The sequence below is a fragment of the Armigeres subalbatus genome, chromosome 2 (assembly GCF_024139115.2).
Source record: "Armigeres subalbatus isolate Guangzhou_Male chromosome 2, GZ_Asu_2, whole genome shotgun sequence".
NCBI classification, from domain to species: domain Eukaryota; kingdom Metazoa; phylum Arthropoda; class Insecta; order Diptera; family Culicidae; genus Armigeres; species Armigeres subalbatus.
Genome location: NC_085140.1, coordinates 149,934,284 through 149,960,054, shown reverse-complemented (window position 1 = coordinate 149,960,054; position 25,771 = coordinate 149,934,284). Strand labels below are relative to the sequence as shown.

The 25,771-nt window shown below is 38.2% G+C and overlaps 1 protein-coding gene across 6 annotated transcripts in view; it reads right to left on the bottom strand.

Moving 5' to 3' along the window:
• Nucleotides 1-25,771, bottom strand: part of LOC134211007 (transient receptor potential cation channel subfamily A member 1) — a 97,726-nt gene that overhangs the window by 17,654 nt on the left and 54,301 nt on the right. For 5 of the 6 annotated variants that reach the window (XM_062687518.1, XM_062687519.1, XM_062687523.1 and 2 more), the window contains 5 exons: nucleotides 15,492-15,687; nucleotides 15,126-15,422; nucleotides 13,636-14,445; nucleotides 13,013-13,327; nucleotides 12,817-12,927 (listed from right to left, as the gene is read on the bottom strand). In XM_062687518.1, coding sequence (XP_062543502.1) covers nucleotides 12,817-12,927; nucleotides 13,013-13,327; nucleotides 13,636-14,445; nucleotides 15,126-15,422; nucleotides 15,492-15,687 — 1,729 coding nt within the window. The remainder of the gene's footprint in view (nucleotides 1-12,816; nucleotides 12,928-13,012; nucleotides 13,328-13,635; nucleotides 14,446-15,125; nucleotides 15,423-15,491; nucleotides 15,688-25,771) is intronic. The other variant, XM_062687520.1, reaches the window with a different exon arrangement.

The window sequence follows — 25,771 nt, the reverse complement described above, 5'->3', positions numbered from 1 at the left end:
TTCACTATAATTTTCAAGTGGAAGGCTTAATGCGTTTATGTTAAATATACAGAATTGTATTAGGTAGTGAAGTTTAGTGAAAGTATTTATATGTATTAAAGTATTTATATGTATTAAAGTATTTATATGTATTATGAAAATTGAAATTTATAAATATTATTTTGGCATAATTTCTTTAAAAGTATGATTTTTCGGTCGAAATTTTTCAAATTTTACGATACGAAACGAAATCAGAAAATCAGATTTCGCCATTTCCAAATTCCGTGAAATTCCGCGGAAGTTTGTTTTGAATGCCATGAAACGCAATTTTTTGAAATACCGCATATGCTTATAGTTATTTAAAAATTAAATAGTAAGGAGGTTTGTCATTATCTTATGCTCCATGCACGAAAAACATTGTTTTATTTTTTTTTTATATACTTTACAAAAACCCATTTTTTAGCTTACGTTGTACGTCCTTTTTTGTATTGAGGCAAACCTGATACTATTGCTGAATCACAATTAGGTCGTTCCAGCCGACCATGTGCGTCGTATAGACCACATTGTCAATAATTTAGTATAGTTGATCCTTGAATGTTTTTCATGTTTCATCACTTTTTCTCTTCAGCAATAAAAATCCCAAACTGCTTGTTTGCCGGATAGATTCCAACTGACATCTCAGGGGATAGTGAGGCCTCTCTCGCAATAGCATCGGATTCACCACCATTCTTCTGCCATTCTATTTGGCATGTTATAGGTCTGCGGTCTTCGATTGGCACAAGATCTTGCTGGTTATCTTCACATCCGGTGTTAATTCGCTGGAATGGTAGTTCGACAGACGTAAAAGACGCCCAAACTAAGCATTCTCTCATTTTTTTTCGAAATTTCAAAAAAAAAAATACTTTAAAATTATGGGTTGAACTTGGGGAAAAAAATATGGCGTATAAAAAAACACTTTCTTCACCCACAAATTAAATTTATGAATGTTTGGAAAAAATACGTGATAGGCCAAATGTCTAGAAGACACTATTACGCTAAAAACACGATTTTAGCCGCATTGGTGATTGGGGGAGGTGTGAATCAGTTTCATGCATTGGAAATTTTTCGAAATTTAAATTAAATTATTTCTAGAATTCCTTCGGAAGTTTCCCCAGTAATTCTTCTGGAAGTTCCTTCAGGAATTCCTCCCAAAGTTTCACCAGAAATTTCTTCGGAAGCTCCTCCAGAAATTCCTTCGGAAGTTCCTCCAGGAATTCCTCCAGAAGTTCATCCAGGAATTCCTCTGGAAATTCTTTTAGAAATTCCTTTGGAAGTTCTTCCAGGAACTCCTCAGCAAGCTTGTTTAGGATTTTTTTCGGAAGTTCCTCTAGGAATTTCTCATGAAGTTCCTCTAGGAATTACCTTGCAAGTACCTCCGGGATTTTCTCTGGAAGATTCTCCAGGAATTTCTCCGGAAGTTTCTTCAGGAATTGCTTCTCCATAAGTTGCTCCAGGAATTCCTCTGGAAGTTCCTCCGGAAATTCCTCCAAAAGTTTCTCTAGGAATTCCTCGGGAAGATCCTTCAGGAATCCGTCAAAAAGTGCCTCCAGGAGTTCCTCTGGAATTCCTCAGGAAGTTTTTCCAGGGGTCTAAGTTACTCCAGGAATTCATCAAGAAGTTCTTTCAGGAATTCCTGCGGAAGTTTTTCCATGAACTTCTCTGGAAGATACTACTGAATTTCCTCCGTAAGCTCCTACACGAAGGTCCTCTAGGAATTCCTCCGCAAGTTCCTCTAGGAATTCCTCCGGTAGTGTTTTTGGTACTCCCCCCAAAGTTTTTCGAACAATTCATCCAAAAATCCTTCAGGATTTTCCGGAAAATACCTCCAAGTTTTTTTTAGGAATATCTTGAAGAAATTACCTTGGAAATTCTTCCAGAAACTCTCTTTTGTTCCAGGAATTTCTCTATGTGTTTTCCAAACATTCCTTCGAAAATTACTTTGAGAGTGCTTCCAGAACAGGTCCTGGCAACAGGTTAAAGCGATAGATGTCCAGCGCTTAGGATGGAGATCTTTCAAGTTGACCCTTTGCACCACCGGAGGTGTATAGCACCCATAATTAAGTAAGTAAAGCTTCCAGAAATCCTTTTATAAATTCCCCGGATTTCGGCAAAAATCTCTCCGGGAAATCGTTTCCGAGTTTCAACAGAAAATCCTTAACCTTCCTAATGTATTCGGGTCTATATGATCCGAAACGTACTTTCAAATGGTAATAACTTTCTAACGCGACAATGTGAACTTCTGAAACTTTTTGACTATTTCGTGGAAAACTTAGTGAGTAATTCTCGCTGAGACCGGGCCACTATTTGCCACTATTAAGGTTCTCAAAAATGCCTTAATTTATGTTCATTCGGCCGGAGACGAGCCAGCCTCGGGCTGAAAGTCTCCTTAATAAAGACAAAAAAAAAAGTTCATTCAAAAGCTTTCGGCAAGTATATGAAGGATCCGACTTAAATTCCTTAGAAAGTTGGACCCCTCGTTAGCTATACACGAAATCATTTTTATGGATCCCTAGAGTTTTGTCAATTCTTGACTCAACAAAACTGTCATAATTCCACCATTTCTCAACCGATCTTTAAGGTCAGCATGTGATTGGAAAGTGGGGTCTTGGGATGCTATAATAAAAAAATGCAGGCAGCCTTATTGAATCTTGGCCGACATCTTGGATTTATTGTTGAAAACTTTCGAATGATCGACTGTTTATTGTTATTTTAACTTAAAACGGCTACGCAGTCTTTAAGAATAAAAACAAGATTTATATTTGTCCAACGTTTCGACACGGGGTTGGTGTCTTCATCAGGGGAAAATATTATGTTTGTTCCTTGTCTAATGTTTAGTCTTACAATAACTGTCTGGTTTGGATATTTATGGATATTATTTTGGAAACACTTATTTTTAACATTGATGACACTGGCAAATACTTAACACAGATTTTCTTTATCAAACCGCCTGATTGCAAACCCCCCTTTTTTTAAAACTAGACTGTTATTGTAAGACTAAACATTAGACAAGGAACAATTGTTGAAAACTTTTTTTTCGCTAGATCAACATCCACCGATTTTGAATAATAATTCTCAAGTGTATGTAGTGTATTATTTTCCGTTCATCAATGAAAAAGACGAGAATAGTGAAAAGAGGTCTTTTAGTTTTCCTTGATTGTTTGCATTGGTATAAACATTATTATTATTATTAATATCTTTATTAATGAGGTTTTCGGCCCTGGGCCGGTTCACCTCGTACTAGGGCTTCCATTCCCGGAAACGATTTCCCGGGAAATCATATTTCCCGGGATTCCCGATTCCCGGGATTTATGTATCAGTTTCCCGAATTTCCCGGGAAATGAACTTACTAAAATATTTTGTAATAATTGTCTTATTTTTTTAAATTTGATGATAACGGATTTTGGGTTATCAATTACATTTTTTTACTAGCATCATCTCACTATTTCACTTTTGAAGTTTGATAATTTAAGTTATAACTAAAAATGCTACAGAATCATACGGTGCATTCCAACACGTGTTGAAGAGAGGCGAGACGAAGAACCAGTTTGTATCTATTGTTCGTTTATTCAGTAGGTCGAATTCAGTCGAATTAAAAATTAAGTGTCTCAGGCAATAGCAGTGACCGCTTTGGCAGGTTTGTCCTATTAATTTCAAAGGTTTTTTTAAGACCTTCAATCCTTTTTTATTCAATTCCCGAACAGACTCATATTCCGGAGACTCGTTTGTATTTTGAGATATTTCTGAAACATTTCATTTGAATATTTTCTAATATTGGTGGACTAACAGATCTTGATGGAAAAACAGATTTTAGGTCTTTAGTATGCGATCATTACAACTGTCTGACAACAAATACTCGCAAAACTTTTGCAATTTGATGTGTTTTAGGTGCTGTTCGCCATTTCAAGCAAAGTTTGACTGAAAAAAATGGACTAGTCAGGATCATTAAAGTACGACAATCAAGCACTTGCCTGAAAGCTCTTTTTTATTTCGAATGGAAGAATTCTCATTTCAAATATTTCATTCACCTGCTTTAAATACAAAATGTGTTCAAGTGGACGAAAATGTGTTCAAGTGGAAAATGTTTTATCATTCAAAGATGACCAGATGACTCTATGCACTAAAAGAAGTAGTCGAGTATAAGAATAGTTCTTGTTAGGAATATTTTGGCGATAATAGAAGAGAATCTCTCGAAGCCGTCGTTGTCCAAAAACTGGAAAAAAAATGCGGATACGACCTGAAATTTAAAAAAAAAAATATGGGAAAGTAGCACATAGCGGAGCTCATCAGGACACTGCAAATCCTACTCTTGAGCCAGAGCAGATGTTGATACTTATTTCGAACTGAACCAAAACTTTTTTAGGCTTTCAACAACTTTTCATCATTTGAGGACAAAATAGCAAGCATCCCTGATGTCGAATGAATATTTTTGAAATGATATTTTACGACAAAATTTAAACTACGATTTTGAATTAGTTTCGAGAGTTTTTTTTTTATTTCCCGGCATTGGCGTAACTAATGAAAAATTCTAGGGGGGGCTAACTTTTTTAAAACTTTTCTATTTTAACACTCATAACACAGAAAGTTTGCCATTTTCGCTCGATTCAACTGATGTATATTATTCGATACCAGATATCAAGGCACGACTTAAGTATGTTCTTCGACGCTCAGCCCTGTCACAAAAATCAAGAAATGTCGTAGGATTCCCAAAATCCTTGATAGGTTCAGAAAACTATAGGTGTTGCGCTCGCCGTAAATATAATGTGAAGCACGATCCTTTTTTTTTGTCTTTATTATCGAGACTTTCAGCCCGAAGCAAGCACGATCCTGATTTTTAAAGGATTTATTGATATGCTTCGAACCTAAATACATTATAAATTAAATATTGGATAAATTAATTAGTTAAACTCTTTTCGTCAGCTTTCAATTAAGTGGCCTGGCAATTCCTACGAGCTTTCAAACGGCGATCTGACCACAACAAACTAACCTTTCTTTTCTGTTAGAATAACTTCTAGGATGATTTAAAAAAATCAGTTTTACATCCCATTACAACTTATTGGTCGTTAATTTTCAACATAGTTAAAAAAGATTGCAACAAATTTACTTATAAGAGCATTTGTTAACACATAGGAACATTTAACACATCTTTTCCCTCAGTAGGTCTGTTTCACGCCTACTGAGACATTTTCACTGGTTTCATTGCTGCAGTGACAATAGGAGTTTAGAGAATTAAAAAGTATGCGGAGTTCTAAAATCCATCAGGAAGAATACAAAGTTCTTTCTTATTCAACTTTCAGTTACCTCTACTAGAAATCTAAGAGTTTTACCGAACCCTTCTCAAAAAGCCTGCAGTGATAATTAAAATGCGCTGCAGCTTTTAGGATTGGTATTAGTTATGAAGGTTAAGATCATACGCTCGATTTAGATAACAATTACAGTCAAACCTCCATGAGTCGATATTGAAGGGACCATCGACTCATGGAAATATTGAGATGAGGAATATCAAATCTTTGGAAAGCCGTTTGAAGGGACCATCACAGTAACCCAGAAAATATTTTTTAATATGGCATAATATGCTTCCATGAGTCGATATCGAGTCATAGAACATCGACTCATGGAGGTTTGACTGTACTTACAAAACCCTGGAAAAACTTGAAAATCTCAAGGAATTGTCCATTATCCATTAAGTAATACTAATAAATAATATATTTTAATTCACTTGTTGATGAGGTATTTCCTTTGGTATTTCATAAGTTATAACGTGTTTTGAGGGGTCCAGCTTTTGTCGTGAGCAAGTCTTATAACAATTGCTCGAGGTTTAAAAACTTGAGCGAATAGATTCAACTTGCTGTAGTGTTTCGAAGAGAGGGATTGGATAATGAATTCTCTGCATTTCCCCCGTATATAATCAGTGGACTAGATATGAGCAATACTTATACAAAGTCACAAATTTTCTAGGGGGGTCTAGCCAGATCCTAGGTGGGGCTATAGCCCCCCCTAGCCCCTCTGTAGTTACGCCAATGTATTCCCGGGATCCCGGGAAATCCCGGGAAATTATTATTTTATTTCCCGTTTCCCGGGTAGTTGATTCCCGGGAAAAATGGAAGCCCTACCTCGTACACCCAACCGGCGCACACTGGGGATTTTCAAAAGCAAAAGGCTCGAAATTCAATTACTCCAGCTGACGCTGCAAAATTCCCAGAAAGTACATGTTTCCTGAAGAAAAAAGTGCGATGAATCGATTGCGCAGGGTTTCGTGCTGGGCAGACTACTTTAAAGTGCCCATTTTGCCCCAATTCCCCTAAAAATCACAATATTTCTACTATCTCTCAGGGTGACGCTGATGTTTCTTCAATAAATATATATGCGTAGGGTTTCGTGATGGGCAGACCCATTTAAAGTGACCATTTTGCCCCAATTCCCCTGAAACAACATTTTTGCTATGCATCGAGCTGACGCTGATATTTCTTCAATAATTATAGGTTACATGAAGATAAAAGTGCGATGAATCGATTGCGAAATCGTTTCGTGCTGGTCAGACCACTTTGAAGTGCTCATTTTGCCCCAATTCCCCTGATATCACAATATTTCTGTAATGCCTCGAGCTTACGCTGATATTTCTTCAATAAATATATATTTCCTGAAGGGAAAAGTGCTATGAATCGTTTGCGTGGGGTTTCGTTATGAGCAGACCCTTTTAAAGTGACCATTTTGCCCCAATTCCCCTGAAATCACAAATTTTTTGCTATGTCTCGAGCTGACGCTGATATTTCTTCAATAATTATAAGGGAAAAAGTGCGACGAATCGATTGCGCGGGGTTTCGTGCTGGGCAGTCTACTTTAAAGTTACCATTTTGCCCCAATTCCCCTAAAATCACAATATTTCTGTAATGCCTCGAGCTGACGCTGATATTTCTTCAATTAAAATATGTTTCCCGAAGGAAAAAAGTGCGATGAATCGTTTGCGTGGGGTTTCCTGATGAACAGATCCTTTTAAAATGACCATTTTGCCCCAATTCCTCTGAAATCACAAATTTTTTGCTATGCCTCGAGCTGACGCTGATATTTCTTCAATAATTATAAGTTTCCTGAAGGGAAAAAGTGCGACGAATCGATTCCGCGGGGTTTCGTGCTGGACAGACTACTTTAAAGTTACCATTTTGACCCAATTCCCCTTAAATTACAATATTTCTGTAATGCCTCGAGCTGACGCTGATATTTCTTCAATAATTTGAAGTTTGCTGAAAGGAAAAAGTACGATTAATCGATTGCGCGGGGTTTCATGCTGGGCAGACCACTTCAAAGTGACCATTTTGCACCAATTCCCCTGAAATCACAATATTTCTGTAATGCCTCGAGTTGACGCTGATATTTCTTCAATAAATATATGCTTGCTGGAAGGAAAAGTACGATTAATCGATTGCGCGGGAATTCATGCTGGGCAGACCACTTTAAAGTGACAATTTTGTCCCAATTCCCCTTAAATCACAATATTTCTGTAAAGCCTCGAGCTGACGCTGATATTTCTTCAATTAAAATATGTTTCCTGAAGGGAAAAAGTGCGATGAATCAATTTCGCGGGGTTTCGTGCTGAACAGACCATTTTAAAGTAACCATTTTGCCCCGATTCCCCTTAAATAACATTATTTCTGTAATGCTTCGAGCTGACGCTGATATTTCTTCAATAAATATATGTTTCCTGAAAGGAAAAAGTGCGATGAATCGTTTGCGTGGGATGTCGTGCTGGATAGACCATATTAAAGTGCCCATTTTGCCCCAATTTCCCAAAAAATATTTCTACTACTACTACTACTCGAGGTGACGCTGATATTTCATTGATAAATATATAAATATTTAAATGCATTTTTCATATCCTACCTTACCGTCATGACGCATCAGCCGGGCAAATGCGTTCTTTGGAAGAAGAGATCAAATCTCCTCTTGTCTTAAATCGAGAAAATGTGAATTGAATTAAATAATCATATCTTCTTTTGCCTTCCCCAGGTAAATGCATCTCTCAAAGAAGAGATCAAATATTCCCTTGGCTTAAACCGAGCGAATGACTAAATTGAATAAAAAAATCATATCCTCTCTTGTTTTCTGCCGGGCAAAGGCATTCCTTGACAAAAGGAATCATATCTTCCCTTGTCATAAACCAAGAAAATTTATCAATTGAAAGATGGAATCAAAGTGATTAACTTTAATTCTATTTTAAAATAAATACTTTAATGAAATGTTTGATAAAAAGGGATTCATATCTTCCTTTTCCATATCGCACTTTTTCCCTTCAGGAAACATATATTTAATGAAGAAATATCAGCGTCAGCCTGAGGCATAGTAGAAATATTGTGATTTTTGGGGGAATTGGGGCAAAATGGGCACTTTAAAGTAGTCTTCCCAGCACGAAACCCCGCGCAATCGATTCATCGCACTTTTTTCCTTCAGGAAACATGTACTTTCTGGAAATTTTGCAGCGTCAGCTGGAGTAATTGAATTTCGAGCCTTTTGCTTTTGAAAATCCCCAGTGTGCGGCGGTTGTTAGATTTTCTAACAATTCTGTATAAGAATCTACCAAAACCTGTATAAAAACTGGGCATATGCGAAATTGCTAGATTCTTATACAAATATTGTATAAGAATCTAACAATATTGTAAGCTTTTCTTACATTTTTTGTATAAGAATGTAACAATTTCGCATATGCCCAATTCTTATACAGGTGTTGGTAGATTCTTATACAGAATTGTTAGAAAATCTAACAACCGCCGGTTGGGTGTAGGTATAAACAAATCAAGAAGCAAAAAAATAATTATTTCATTTGGGAAGATGAAGCAGACAATGACTGAAAATTTCTGTAATTAAAATAAATCCCTGGATATTATCACTGAAAATTTTTAAATGTTTTTTTTTTCAGCTTCGCTATGTTATACCTAATATTAGTAAAATACAAAAAATCGTTCGTATAAGATTGTTTGTTTTCTTGTGTTACCTCAATAGAACTTAAATAAATAACTATTTAACTCAATGAATTAATTCTCTTATAGTTTAAGGCAGTATAAAAAGCGACAAATAAACTGCAAAACAAATGTCCATCAGAAGAAAATTATTATGGTATGTTTTTCCATTGGTATGTCTCTCACAAGTTTGCGCTATTTTATACCGATTCAAATTTTCTTCCATCAATAAGGTCATCTTCTGTTTTCCATGAAGCTTAAATATTTTGAAACTCAGCGCATCATCCTTTGGCGAGAAAAAAGATGTTGATCCAAATTCGAATGCAATAATTATTAAAACCCCTTTCTAATAGAAACTTTCAGTTAGTATCTGTTTCATCTCCTAGCCAATAAATACTTTACATATAGAAAAGATAGATTTTTTACTTCTTAATTTTTTAATACTAATACACAACAGCAAGGGAAACCTTTTCACTATTCTCGTTTTCTTCATAGGTGACATTTGGGAAAATAAATTCGTAATTATCGAAAAGAACTCTCGTTTACCTTTATAATCACCAATACCAAGATTCTTGCATTATTAAATTCAACAACTTGAATACGGCTCCTTTATGCTCAAAAATGTGGAGCCTTTTGAACAAAATACTGTTGTAAACATGTTAGACAGAATAGTGTGTGAAATCAAGGAACTGACGTTGTAGTACCATATGAGCTTCAAAAATTATGCTCGTTGGTCATATTAGCCTTAAAAAAAGTATTTGGTAAATCGTACATACTTTTTGATAAAAAAAACATACCCCTGAGAATTTTGGACACAAAGCACAATATACAGTGACCTGCATAATAAAAAGCTCACTTGCCGTTTTGCATACAAAATGGTCAACTTTGGAGATCTAGATCTCGATTGCGTGTGAACCAATTTTGCTGCAAATTTGACCAGAGCTCAAATATAACTTGAATTTTACCACAACTACGACCATATTGATTCATAGGGTAAAAAATTATCGTGGTAATACCAAAACGATTTTTTTTGCCCTCCTTAGCCGTGCGGTAAGACGCGCGGCTACAAAGCAAGACCATGCTGAGGGTGGCTGGGTTCGAATCCCGGTCCCGGTCTAGGCAATTTTCGGATCGGAAAATGTCTCGACTTCCCTGGGCATAAAAGTATCATCGTGCTAGCCTCGTGATATACGAATGCAAAAATGGTAACCTGGCTTAGAAACCTCGCAGTTAATAACTGTGGAAGTGCTTAATGAATACTAAGCTGCGAGGCGGCTCTGTCCCAGTGTGGGGATGTAATGCCAATAAGAAGAAGAAGAAGAAGACCACAAAAAGCACAAACCTGGATTTCACGCTTATTCTGCGTCCTAATACGGTCGCGCCAAACGATACACCGCAATGCTATTCACCCATAAGAACCAAGTAAACGGTTGCAGAAAGCGTGGCGGTACCTTCCCTGAAGAGTGCAACGCGTGCAATTTTGAGAAAATCAGGTGATAGGTAATTGATTTTGAAATGCATTAACCACTCTAAATTGAATTCAACAGTCAAAGGAAGGCATCATCCCCACTGGGGAATAAATTTGAGGTTTTTAAGTGAAAATTTAAATAGTCGTTACCAACAATTTTCATATTTTGAGTTACGTCAGTTTTGTTCGAAACAGTGATATAGGTAATCAAAGAATTTATGCGCGATGGAACATGATTTGGATGTGCAGAACAGTCTCGAGACTCGCGTTGTTTTGTTCTGCATTGTGCAGTCGAAGAGCTTTTTTTGTCTTTATTATAGAGATTTGCAGCCCTCGGCTGGCTCATCTCTGGTATCGAAAAGATAATTAATTAGTGCGCGATCTAGATGTGCAGAACAGTCTAGAGACTCGCGTTATTTTGCTCTGCTGTGTGCAATCGAAAGTTAATTATTTGGTGCGGGATCTGTGCAGAACAGTTTCGAGACTCGCGTTTTTTTGTTTGACTTTGTGCGGTCGAAAAGTTATTCGATTGGTGCGCGTTCGAACATGATTTGTATGAGCAGAACGGTCTCGAGACCTGCGTTATTTTGTTCTGCAGTGTGCGGTCGAAAAGTTAATTATTTGGTGCGCGATCGGTGCAGAACAGTCTCGAGACTCCCGTTTGTTTAGTTCAACTTTATGCAGTCGAAAAGTTAATTAACGGGTGCGCGATGGAACATGATTTGGATGTACTGTACGATCTCAAGACTTGTGTTATTTCGTTCTGCTGTGTGCGTTTAAAAAAATTATTTAAATGGTGCGCAATCAAACACGATTTAGATGGGCAGAACAGTCTAGAGACTCGCGTTATTTTGTTATGGTGTGTGTGTTAATTATTTGGTGCGCAGATCGTGCAGAACAGTTCCGAGACTCGCATTTTTTTGTTTCGCTTTATGCGGTCGAAAAGTTAATTATTTTGTTCTGCTTTGTGCGGTCGAAAAGTTAATTAATTGGTGCGCAATCGTACATGATTTGGATGTGGAGAACAGTCTTGAGGCTCGCGTTATTTTGTTCTGCTGCGTGCGATCGAAAGTTAATTATTTGGTGCGCGATCTGTGCAGAACAGTTTCGAGACTCGCGTTTTTTGTTCAGCTTTGTGCGGTCGAAAAGTTAATTATTTTGTTCTGCTTTGTGCGGTCAAAAAGTTGATTCTTTGGCGCGCGATCGAACATGATTTGGATTATTGCGTTATTTTGTTCTGCTTTGTGCGGTCGAAAAGTTTTTTTTGTCTTTATTATAGACATTTGCACCCCTCAGCTGGCTCATCTCTGATATCAAAAAGTTAATTTATTTTGGTGCACGATAGAACATGATTTGAACGTGCAGAACCGTCACGAGACTCTCGTTATTTTGTTCTACTGTGTGCGTTCGAAAAGTTAATTAAATGGTGCGCAATCGGTGCAGGACAGGCTCATCACTTGCGTTATTTTGTTCTGTTTTGTGCGTAAAAACTATACATTACACGTGGCATACCGTTTATCAAAACGAATCTTGCTACCTCCCTATCCCATATACCCAACATCCCAGTGATTACTCGTGGAAGTGCAGATAACTCGGCTTCTATTAATGCGAGTATTACGTCAAGGTATTTCTACTCATTCCCTGATTGACTTGCATTCGGACACTGCCGGCGTCGGTATTGCTTAATTTTGGGCCACCAGTTTTTCCAAACTGAAGGTGATATAAGTCCCAAATATCATCTGTTGGTTCTTTTTGTAATTACGGATGGCCTGACAATAACGGAGTAGCAACCCAGGGCAGTCAATCATGTTCATTCTCAATTTCAATCCAGTTTACGGCGGGCGGTCGTGTCTTGTACATAACCATTCTTTTTTTTAAGCAAAATCTCTCCAGAGTAAAGATATTACGAAATTAAAATAAAAAATATCAAGAATTAAAATCCACGGAAGTCGAACATTTGTATCGAAAAACTTTAGAATATAATCTTGCTCCATGGAGAAAAAATGCTGTACTAAAAACTTATGTTGGTGAAATATAATACACAAGAGTATTAGAAAATAAACGCAATGTTCTTTTTTGAAATAAATATACACACAAAAGTTACAAAATATTTAACTGTTCAGATATTATTATTGAAATTCATGCGAAAGCGCAAAGTGAGAACAACCAAAAGATTGGATGAAATCAATCATTGTAACCGTTAAGGTGAAAGGGGCGCAATATTCATTATTGCATTCCATGCTCATAAGAAAAATTTATTATATGTACAAAACTGTGCACGCATATTAAAATCGGTAAGTATTCTGATTGAAAAAAGGCTAGATTTCCGGGCCCTCTATTGAATGGGCATTGCATGCATCTTTGATAATTGACCGAACTTACGTTCAGTGCTGGCAAGGGAATTGGTTTCGAAATTTGTACCGCCTCTCCGGTCCGTGAATCCATTTGTGCGTACATGGTCGGACATTGCAGGCAGCTAAAGCAATATTTTATCTAAATGGTATCAGAGTTAATATATCTTTGTTGGCACTTATAGTACAAAAAACAAATAGTACTCGCCTCTCAAAATCATACTCACATAGAAGCTTTTGGAGTCTTTTTTGCAGTTTGCCTTTGTGATACAGTTATCCTGGACAGCTTCAAACACTCTTGGCATAGACGCTATCAGGGCCAATGTTACGCAGGGATGTTTGTCGGACTTCAGAGCCATCACTTCGGGTGAACGTTCCTCGTGAGTCGCCATGGCCAGTGCTGCTTCCGGGTATTTGTAGTAGATGGCATAATCAATGGCACTCATGTCCATGTAATTGTGTAGCAGTTTGCATCCCAGGCTCAGCAGCAGAACCACCGCGTTCGGTTTATTTTCCATCGATGCCAAATGAAGGGCCGTATTCTGTAGAGTAGGGCGAATATTTAATAGCGCAAATTGATAAATTTTTGTATTAGACCTTCGTAGCGTTCGTATGAGCTAATTTAACATAGCTTATAAAAACATTTTAGTTATAAGAAAAAATCAAGATTGGCCATCAAATACCAAGTGTGTAACCAATTTGGTATAGATGTTGGTTGTGAGAAACTTGAATTAAGTACACACGTAACAATATCTATTATTTGATTTGCAATCTCACATGAGTGAGGAAAGATGATCTTCAATTATGTTTATCTTCTGAATCCAAACGAATACCAATTATGTTTACTTACCCCATCTTTGTCCACTTGGTCAAGCAAATGCGAATGCACCGAGTGCAGTAGCTCAATCGTTTGCGTATATCCTGACATTGCCGCCAGGTGCAGTGGATTACGCCCGTTATGATCCCTGTGAAGTAATGCTCCCCGGTTGAGCAACAGTTGCACCACTCTCGTGTGCCCTTCCTTCGAAGCGATATGCAGTGGTGTGAGGCCTTCTCCGTCGCTTTCGTTGATGATGAACGTACCCTTTTCCGAGTCCAAAAGTTGTCGAACTGTGTTGTAGCGGCCATAACGGGCGGCAAAGTGGAGTGGACTTTCGTTGTTGTTATTTTTCAGATTGATGCACGCTCCAAGCCGAATCAGATTTTCCAACGACCGAATGTGTCCTTCGCGACTAGCGTAATGCAGAGGAGAGCAACCCGTTTCATCTTTCTCATTAAGAAGCAATAAAAGATATGCTTCGGATTGTGTGCAACTGACCTCTTTGGCAAAGTCATCCAGTCGACCACCGTTCATAATGACCAAGTGCAGAACGTTCCGCGAATTCACGTCTTTCAAGCTTATGTTAGCTCCAAGGCGAATCAAAATCATAACAGTTCGCCAACCACCACGTGACGCGGAAAGTAATAATGGGGAACGATTTTCCTTGTCCAATGCGTTTATGTCGGCTCCTTCTTGCACGAGGTACTCCACGATTTCCGGATGGTCAAACATGGCTGCACAATGTAATGGAGTCATTTTCTGGATGTCGGTGCAATTTAAGCTGACACGTTTCTCCTGAGGCTGTATCAGGAACATTAACTTAACGATATCGATGGCTCCCTGATTGAATAAGTACAATTTGTTAAACTTTGGCTGTCTAATGCCTGGTGTATCGCAAAAATTAGTAAAAAAATATCTGCTATACTAAAAATAACGAAATTGTTTATCTCATAGGTATTGGGAAAATTAGCTGCAAATAACTTATTGGACATAAAATTGTAAGATCTACAAATTTTCTTTCTATAACTTCCACTTTTATCGAACCAAAAGTTGTTCATTGATGTCTGATTAATAAAAGCATTGTAAGTTGTCGTTGCTATGTGCTTACTCATTTTGTTGAATGATTCAAATATGCGATCAAAGGCAGTGCAAGTATATAAATGTTCTCTTTTCGACAGGGATGCCTAAAAACCAATGATAGCAAAATTCTTTGACCATACACTGTAACCCTTTGTGCTCACTCGAGATTCAGATTGTTGAAGCGGAATACATATTACGTAAAAGTTGCAGTATGCCGAAACGCAAGCTGCCTGTCATTAATATGCCTGCCGACAAAACAAAAGAGATGCTGCAACTGCTACGGTGTGATGCAAAGCTGGAGTACCATGCGTTTCCATCCGTTTGAATTTTGTGTAATAAATTTCATTACTTCCCAAAATGTGTAATAACTGTGTCCCTATTTCCAAAACCTCATAAATCATAAATCAATTTTCAGATGAAAATTTTCCCGCAATCATTACCTGTGCCGCAGCCAGATGTACCGGTGTCGAAAAGTCGTGCTGCTGGGTGGAGATTTTTGCTCCCGATTTAAGACACAGTTCAACGGCCTTGATGTCGCCACCGTGAACGGCGGAATGCAGAGGAACGTTTCCCTCCGAATCGTAGAAGGAAATCATTTCCTCGCGCGTACAGCCTTTCGATTCTCCCCACTGGAAAAAGACTTCCATTGTTTTCGAGCTGGCATTTTTGGCCGCTTCGTGGATCGGGTAGTAACCGTTGTTGCACGGTCTTCGAGGACACGCGCCAAATTCGGATATCTGTGTAGTGGATGAAACGAGTATTGAACATAAATAGAAAAATTGAAAGGAAAAGTCACTATCGCTTACCAGTATTCTGGCACATTCCTCGTGGTCGTAGATGGCAGCCAGATGCAATGCTGTTCGACCGTGTTCGCCTCCTTGTTGTATATCGATGTTTTTCCTATATTTTCCCATCGCCTGTAGTCCTTTGACTTTGTTCAGCTCGGTGGCCAAATGTACCGGTGCCAGTTTCTTGTCATTCAATATATTCGTTGCGACAGGTCTGCCAATAAAATAGATTAAGAAATGGTACACTTGATGAAACATTCCAAAGACTGAAAGTTTCATTTCATGTTGAAAGGTTCATCGATTTGCTTAAAGCATTGAGTTATAAAGCAGTAATGTGTGGATCGGGAGAGACACATCAATAAGTAGCGTAAATGACATATTATTGGTGAGAAGTTTCTCAAAAACAAAATTTCAAAATATTCGGAGGAAATTGATCCCTCTTCAAGAACATGCAGCCGAATTCCGGTGGAAAAATGTCTTGAAAGAGAAGACAATTTTTAAGAGATTTTGGTTTTTTTCTTATTTTGGAATTCCGGTGATTTCTTGTAAGAAAATATTTGACGTTTAAAAAAGAAAAAGAAAATTAAATTTTCTTCGAGATTTTTGCAGCAGAAATCAATCGTTTTTATTTATTCTTTTTGTGACAAGTGATAAACATATTACGGAATAACTATTTATTCGAAATTATTTCTAGAAAAATGAAAACATTAATTGTAACATATTTTGCAAGAAAAAATGGTACAAACGACAAGAGAAAATAAAACTACTTCGTCACCGTTGATTTTTGAGAGATATTAGTAATCCTTTCGAAATATCGGACGGTAATTTCGTGAAACTGTTCAGAATGCCAAAATATCTAGCTGAAAAATAATTGACTTGATGGATCAGCCGTTGAACGCAATTCCGTTGAAAGATGAACGAACAACAACAATTCCGGTTCATCTACAGGTTCTGACAACGTTGAGATATCTTGGTTCAGGTAAATATATTGCAATATTGTGATTTGAAATTTATTTTTACAGACTTAAGAAACTAATAAGATTGGTTTATGCTCTCAGCTAATATAATCCATTACATTTTAGGTTCTCATTAAGTGACCGTTGGGCAAGATAACTTACTGGCAGTTTCACAAGCAACATGTCATCGTATGTTATCATTGCAATGGACAAATATCTTTTGGGGAAGTTTGTTGTATTTCCAACTGATGATACAGAGTTGACTCGTCTCAAGCAAACATTTTTCCAGCAGTTCAATATTTCCGGCGTCATTGGAACCATTGACTGCACACATGTTGCAGTTTTGAGCCCCCCAAAAGACGTGGAGCATGTTTACTTGAATAGGAAAGGTTACCACTCGAAAAACGTTCAACTGATTTGTGATATAGAGCTTCGCATATTTAATGTAAACGCCCGATTCGGAGGTTCAACTCATGATGCTTTCATATGGAAGCGCAGTCAAGTTCGTCAACATTTAATGCAAAAGTACGAAAACGGAAGCAAAAATATGTTTTTGTTAGGAGACGGAGGATATCCCACCGAAACATGGCCTTTGGTACCATATTCAAGAACTGTGAGACAATCACAAATCGATTTCAACACAGCTCACTGTAAGGCACGGAATCCTATCGAACGGTGCAACGGTTTTCTGAAGTCCAGATATGCGATACGAGAAGGATTTCTGTGGTCAGATTATAAATTGTTGCGAGATAATCCATAATTTCCTTGTTTCTAATAAATATCCAGTAGCGGATGTCTTGGATGAAAATGTTAATAATGAAAATAATGACCCTTTCGACGCAGCGGACCGTTTTGGCCATGATGATGATAATGATGGGCTTCTTGACGTAGGAAGAAGAGAAAGAGAAAACATTGTTAATAATTATTTCAATTAGTATGATAGCTCCGATCCGAATCCGATCAATCTAATTGCTAAATTAATAAACTAAACAGATCACGTTGTTTTGTTTTTTTATATGCTATCACTTGAATATACATAAAGGCAAACATCCAATATTCAATCCCTTTTCTACCAAACTATACAGCCAATTAAACTAATAATTTCATATGATCCAAGACGAAAATCAGATGACAGAATTCAATTTCAAGAGATACAGGGGAACTTTCTTCAAATATGTTCATAAATGACTGTTCTATCCAGAAAGAATATTGAATAGGTATGGTTATGGACATAATGATGATCTAGACCATCCAAACTATCATCATAGCTTTACCATGTATTGGATAAATTATTAGTTCTGTAAAGTATCATGACCCACTCCTAGACCATTCTAGAGAAGGGAAGGAATGGTACAGGATCTATTACAATCGCTACTATCAGACTGTCCGAAAATTCAAAACAATTCACAAGACGATTTACAATGCCCCACCATGATTATAAGAATAAGAGAATAAGAATAAGAACTCAATATTTAAAACAGCATGAAGACTTTGATGTCTTATTCATCATTATCGAGAGTTGGCTACATGATACACTGTTATCGACACTAAACAGTATTCTAGGATCATCTACGACACTCCAAACTGGCCCCAGGTGTCTTCTTATTGGCGTTACGTCCTTTACAGAAACATTGCCGCCCCAAGGCTTAGTGTTCGATACATCACTTCCATTGTTATTAACACTAGGATTCATTTGTTCAGAAAATCATAACCAAAATTTCGAATGGCTATATCTAAGTTGTTTTTCAATCTGTTTCCTCTGTGAACCAGTACAATTAAATGTAAATGTAAAACATATATGATAATTGTGGCGAATAAGGCGACCCTGAATAAAGCATTCGCATTTTTTGGTTGCATTGATATATAATGTAGAACGTATGTCTTATTTCACAATAAAAATTATTAAGTTTACTTCTTTAAACTAAAATATTTTCAAATAACAATAATGAGAAAAAAAGATTACAAATTTGAAATTCAATCGGAGTAGGTATTTGAAATACTAGCAATTATGCAATTTGGAGATCTTAGGACATCTCATGTAGTTAGATATGAAACACAAGTGAAGCACATACACATGAAGGCCATAATTGGGTTGACACTGTTGCTGGATACACCGTGAAAGGCGTGGTTTATTCAGTAGACAACTAGATTCAAAATCAAGGGTAATATGGAAATCTCACAACAACTGATTTGCCTGTATATGGGCTGTAGTGAAACATAGTACTTGGAGGACATAATTGTACTGATTCCGTAGCTGGACACATCATGGAGGCTTTGACTGATTCGGAAGATTATTTGATTAAAACTCCAGAACAATATGAAGATCCGAATGCCATTCTGTCGAATGGGTCATTTGGCTGAACGCCATTTGGCCGAATGGCGTTTGGCCCAGTAATTAAAATACGTTTCCATATTAACTGTGTGAAGTGAGTTGTGAGTAGTGAGAAGGGTTTATAGTGGGAAGCAATAAGTGTGAAGTGACAAATGAGAAACGAGTAGTGTGAAGCTATTGGTACAGACAAACAGACATAACGGTGTCAGGCCATTTGGCCGAATGCCATTTGGCCGAATGCCATTTGGCCGAATGCCATTTGGCCGAACGCCATTTGGCCGAATGCCGTTTGGCCGAACGGGTCATTTGGCCGAATGCCGTTTGGCCGAATAGTAAAAAAAAATTGACCTCAGTTTACGAGTGGTTCTTCTTCCTACTTCCTTCTTCATTTTTCCTTCTTCTTTCTTCTTTCTTCCTACTTCCTTCTTCATTTTTCCTTCTCCTTTCTTCCGTCTTCTTACTTCATTCTTCCTTCTTCATTCTTCCTTCTTTCTTCTTCCTTCTTCTTTTCTCCTTCCTCCTTCCTCCATCCTTCTTCCTTCCTCCTTCTTCCTGCTTCATTTCTCCTTTTTCCTTCTTCCTTCCTCCGTCTTCCTTCTTCCTTCTTCCTTCTTCCTTCTTTCTTCTTCCAACTTCTTTCTTCCTTCTTCTTTATTCCTTCTTCTTTCCTCCTTCCTCCTTCTTCCTTCTTCCTTCTCCCTTCTTTCTTCTTCCTTATTCCTTCTTCCTTTTTCCTTTTTCCTTCTTCCTTCTTCCTTCTTCCGTTTTCCTTCTTCCTTCTTCCTTCTTCCGTTTTCCTTCTTCCTTCTTCCTTCTTCCTTCCTCCTTCTTCCTTCTTCCTTCTTCCTTCTTCCTTCTTTCTTCTTCCAACTTCTTTCTTCCTTCTTCCTCCCTCCGTCTTCCTTCTTCCTTCTTCCTTCTTCCTTATTCCTTCTTCCTTCTTCCTTCTTCCTTCTTCCTTCTTCTTTCTCCCTTCTTTCTTCTTCCTTATTCCTTCTTCCTTCTTCCTTCTTCCTTCTTCCTTCTTCCTTCTTCCGTTTTCCTTCTTCCTTCTTCCGTTTTCCTTCTTCCTTCTTCCTTCTTCCTTCTTCCTTCTTCATTCTTCCTTCTTTCTTCTTCCAACTTCTTTCTTCATTCTTCTTTATTCCTTATTCTTTCTTCCTTCCTCCTTCTTCCTTCTTCCTTCTTCCTTCTCCCTTCTTTCTTCTTCCTTATTCCTTCTTCCTTTTTCCTTCTTCCTTCTTCCTTCTTCCGTTTTCCTTCTTCCTTCTTCCTTCTTCATTCTTCCTTCTTTCTTCTTCCAACTTCCTACTTTCTTCTTCCTTCTTCCTTCTACCTTCTTCCTTCTTCATTTTTCCTTCTTCCTTCTTCTTTTTTCTTTCTTCCTTCTTCCTTCTTCATTCTTCCTTCTTCCTTCTTCCTTCTTCCTTCTTCATTCTTCCTTCTTTGTTCTTCCAACTTCTTTCTTCCTTCTTCCTTATTCCTTCTTCCATCTTCCTTCTTCCTTCTTCCTTCCTCCTTCTTCCTTCTTCCTTCTTCTTTCTCCCTTCCTCCTTTCTCCTCCCTTTCTCCTTCTTCCTTCTCTATTCTTTCTTTTTCCTTCTTCCTTCTTCCTTCTTCATTCTTCCTTCTTCATTCTTCCCTCTTCCTTCATCCTTTTACCTTCTTCCTTCTCCTTCTTCCTTCTTTCTTCTTTCTTCTTCCTTCTTTCTTCTTTCTTCTTCCTGCTTTCTTCTTTCTTCTTCCTTCTTTCTTCTTCCTTTTTCCTTCTGCCTTCATCTTTCCCCTTCTTCCTTCTTCCTTATCCCTGCTTCTTTCCTTTTGCTTGATTTCTTATTCCTTCTTTTTTTTCTTTCTCATTCCTTCTTCCTTCCTTTTGCCTTCTCCTGTCTTCCTTCTTCCTTCTTTTTTCTTTCTTATTCCTTCTTTCTTCCTTTTGCCTTCTCCTGTCCTCCTTCTTCCTTATTCCTTCTTTTTTTCTTTCTTATTCCTTCTTCCTTCTTCTTTCTTCCTTCTCATTACTCACCTCGTAAGGAAACGTATTTCAACTATTCGGCCAAACGGCATTCGGCCAAATGGCGTTCGGCCAAATGACCCTTTCGGCCAAATGGCATTCGGCCAAACGACATTCGGCCAAACGGCATTCGGCCAAACGGCATTCGGCCAAATGACCCTAAACCGACATAACACATTGAACATTTACTCATCAAGTTCATCGTCGTTCAAACACCAACGACATCTGTTGATTTCAGTTAGTTGGGAAAATCTCGAACCAGATGGCGGTAGTGAGCAAACGCCAAACTCGAGCAAAAACGATGCGCGCGCCACGGGTGATCGATTGGCCAACTAATGACTTTTTGAATTGACCAGTAAATCAGTGATGGAAACTTGATTAGTGTTATGTCTGTTTGTCTGTGCTATTGGTAAGAAGTGAGATGTGATAGGTGAGAAGTAAGAGAGATAGTGAGTAGCAAGCAATAAGAAGCCAAATAATTTCTGAATGAAGAATAAACAAAGAAAGAATGAGGAAAAGAATAAGTAAGAATCAAGGAAGAAGAAGCAGAAAAGGTAGAAAGAAAATGGAAGAAGAAAGATGGAAAAAGGAAAAAGTAAGAAGAAAGAAGCAAGACGAAAGAAGGAAGAAGGAAAACGGAAGAAAGAAGTGGGAAGAAAGAAGAATAAATAAGGAAGAAGGAAGAAAGAAGAAGGAAGAAGAAAGAAAGAATAAGTAAAAAGAAAGAAGGAAGAAGAGAGAAGGAAAAAAGAAGAAGGGAGAAGGAAAAAAGAAGAAGGGAGAAGGAAAAAAGAAGAAGGGAGAAGGAAAAAAGAAGAAGGAAGAACGAAGAAGGGAGAAAGAAGGAAAAAGGAAAAAGGAAGAAGGTGGTGGAATTAAATGGAATTGTACTAAACTCGTCTTATGACAGTGAAAACATTTCACTAAAAAAGAGCTAAATAATTGCCCTATTAAACATTGATTTATTCATATAAAAAACAAATTCATTTATTAAAATTAAAATAAAATGACAAGATGACATAAAAAACAAGATCAAAACATGTTATGCATAGGTTTATGAATTACGGTTTAATAACACTTGTAAGGTTTCGTTGATGGCATACAGTGCCTCCACCTTCTGATGTTTAATCACTAACTTCTTCTCCTCAATGAGCAGCTTTTTCTCGTGCAGCTCCAGTTTACGTTTCCTGTATTCTTTCTTATCAGCCTGAATGGATTCAAGACAATTAAAAATTTTGGTTTCCATTGTTTGTACTCCAGTATCTGAGTACCGCTGACCTCTACCAAGTTTTCGACCTCTGGCGGGTGTTGTCGTTCGTGTCGGACGTGTTTCGGCTTCTTGCATGATGTGCGGAGTTGTTGCTTCAATGTCATCACTCTCTTCCACAGGTGCAACAAGAGCATTACCGCGTGCATCGTTGGGCACATGATCGATTTCGTTGCCGGTAGCAACCACATTTCCATACTCTTCCTCCAGGTATTCAATTTCTTCGGCATGAGCGTCGTGTGGTTGTTCCGGAACGGCATCGCCAGTGTCAAAATCCACTGCAAGGGTCTACTTGATTCACGTTACGGTCAATTTCAAAGGATGTATGTAATGTTTAATAGTATCTTACCTGTTGATTGAAACCACCTTCTTGTGTCCTTCCATCTCCGTCAAGTGTATCCTTCTGCATTATGGCAAGGATGGTTTTTTCAAGCTCCGTTAAAACATCGCGCTTCTTTTTAACCATTCCGTTTTCGCCGCTTTGACGATTTTGGATTAGCAACCACTTTGTTTTTTGTTTTTTTGCTTCAGGTCTCGCCACGAAAGCTCCCATTGATCGGCAGTCTTTCTAGCACCTCCAAGAGCATTCAGCGCGTTGCCTAAGCTCTCCCATTTCTGTTTTTGCAGCTCCTTCCCTCGTAGCGACTGAAATCTGTTGTTGGCGAAGTCCAAATTGTCGACCATGAAGTCTACTAAATACTTCTTCTGCTCTACGGATATGTATTTTTAGGCCTTTAAACATGCAATAAAAAAAATTATTTGAATATTCATACACTTTTATTTAAATACTTACGCTGTTGTGGATGCCATCACGCAAATTTGATCTTTTATTTAAATCTTATTTAATTAAAATCTTGAATCTCATTGAATTTAATTATTTAATTATTAATGAATTTAAAACTTAATGAAGCGAACCGATTTCAACTCACGCTTTTGTTTACAACGTTATGTCCATTCCAGCTTGAGTTTTCAAAACATCCCAATGACTTTCGACATATTTTGAAAATCGAACAAGGTAAACATATAAGGCGATTGAATATAAAATGTGTAAAATGTCATTAATTAAGCATACTGAAAAAAATAAATTCCAATTAAAAGCATTTCAGAATATCTTCAGATGAAAATCGACGACAAATAAAATACTTCCCGTTATTGGGATATTTTCAATTGTCCAGTATATAAACGATCGTCATTGACATCTAGCGTATAAAAATTGAACTAGGTTTTCTCTTTGATTAAAATTCGAGTTATTTCTTTCTCTTCGATCTTTCGGAATTCGATGAAAAGAAAAGAGATTTGTTGAAAGAGAAAGAGATTTGCGGATTTTCTTCTCTTGAAGAGTTTTTTAATTTTTTTCTTCAACCACCGGAATTCGGCTGATGGTTTGATAAAAGAAGAAAAATGCTTACTGATTTTTTGAATGTTTTTGCTTCAAAATACATAGATTTTCTGGCTTGCTATGTGTATTCATGAACGAGATTTGTTTTGGGATTCAGCAGCGCATGCAGTCTTGGAATTTGGTTCCCCTTTTTAAGATGTCTACTCAATCAATATTTTTTCAAGCCAACTCTTTATTTTTTTCAATTTTGCTCGCTAAATTTGTGTGTGGGTGACTAATGAGGGATAAAATGATTCTATCTAAATTTAAGTTTAAAGTTATAATGTTTGTGCTCGAGCTAAACTGTAACATACTATTCTTGCCAGTTAATATAGAATGTTGGCAAAGATATTTGAACTCAAAAGCTTAACTGTCTCATATTTGTTGAATTAATTAATCTGTTCATAATTATATATAAGACAGATTTCTTCAAATGACCAAAAAATAAGGCTTTTTTCGAGTCAAGATAACAACTGGTGCAAATGTAAGTACACAGTTGCAATAAAAGTTGTTTATTTGTCATGCAAATTGATTGAATCTATTCAAATACAACTCTTTGTCAAAAATATTCTATAATTGTGCATGTTCCGTAATTTAAGGAGTATAATTTGAATGAAGGGCTGCAGCAAAATGGTGGGTTGACATCAAGAAATGAGCGCCCAACAGAGCTTTGGTCCCCACAAGTTCCTATCTCACGCTTCCACTGCTCGTCCGATGACAAAAGACCGCCAGCTAAGGGTTGTGTACTCAGCTGGTAGTGCAGTCTGGGCACTGTTGTCCTTCTGACATCAGCTAGATTGAGAAGATACGCCTCGAGCATCTGTTCACCAGAAGGTGCGGCTCAAACAGCGTCTGCCTGGTACCCAGCGGCTGATTAACGAAATGCTGTATCGCGTCAGCTAAGGTGGCAGCCCCATCAGCGCGATGTAGTGAACGCGACCCCGGTAAGGTAGCTTACTGAAGCCTCTCAAATATTACGAAAAATGGAGATAGATGAAAAAGAGAACGTTATTTTTGGCAACCGACCCGGCAACGAAATAAACTCGGTACCTGGAATGTCAGGATCCTAAATGAACCTGGACGAGTGGGATTTCTGGCTCATGAACTGCAGAAGGTTGGAGTGAACGTGGCCGCTATTCAAGAAGTCCGATGGCCCAGATCCGGAGAACGTGAATTCCAAGCCGTGGACCCCACGACCAACACTGCATTCAAGTATAACATCTATCACAGCGGCGGCGGAAAAGCAGAGCATGGAGTTGGTTTCGTAGTGATGGGCAAGTAGATGAAGCGAGTGATGCGGTGGAAACCCATTAGCGAACGAATCTGTGTGTTGAGGATACGGGCAAATTCTTCAATTACAGCCTAATCAACGTTTACGCACCGACAAACCATAGATCCGACGACGTGAAAGACACGTTTTATGAATGTCTTGATAAAGCCTATGGAGAGTGTCCGAAGCATGACGTGAAAATTGTTATCGGAGACGCTAACGCTTAGGTCGGAAGAGAGGATTTTCTGTCGCATAATTGTTAGGGAGAGCCTTCCCTCCGCTACCAATGACAACGGCCTACGGTTAGTAAATTTCGCTGCTGCCAGAGGGATGGCCATCAGTAGCACCTACTTTGCACGGAAGAACATCCGAAAGCACACTTGGAGACACCCAAATGGTGAAACTTGCAACCAGATAGACCATGTTCTGGTGGATGGGCGCCATTTCTCGGATGTTATCGATGTGCGGACATTCAGAGGTCTGAACATTGACTTTGATCACTACCTCGTTATCAGTAAAATTCGATCACGGTTGTCAATTGTATCGAACGAAAGATCACAGCGAACGATGCGTTACAATATCCAGCTATTGTCGGCGGAAGGAGTATCGGCTGAGTACCGCCAGAAGCTCGACGAACGGATAAGTGCAATCAACGTTAGCGACAACATCAACGATCTATGGGAGTCGATCCATAGAGCGGTGAGCACAACAACACGAGAAGTGCTAGGCACTGCACAGACCCAGGACGGGTTGGTTCGAAGTGGAGTGTCAGACGAGAAGAACGTTGCCAGAAGCCGGATGTTGGTGTCGGGTAACCGATCGAACCCACCGCAGGAAGATGAAAGAATATGAAGAACAAGTGATTAGCGAGGCGCTGGAAAAAATGGAGCAGAATGATATCCGGAGGATTTGTGCAACGACCAACAAGGGAATTTGCTGACAGATAAAACCGAAGTGGCTGCCAGGTGAAGGCAACACTTCTAGACTTTGTTCAATAGTGGAAGTGACGGTGTATCTGTGAACAGAATAAATATTGGCGACGATGGACTGCTGTGGAGTCACCTACACTAGATGAGTGTGG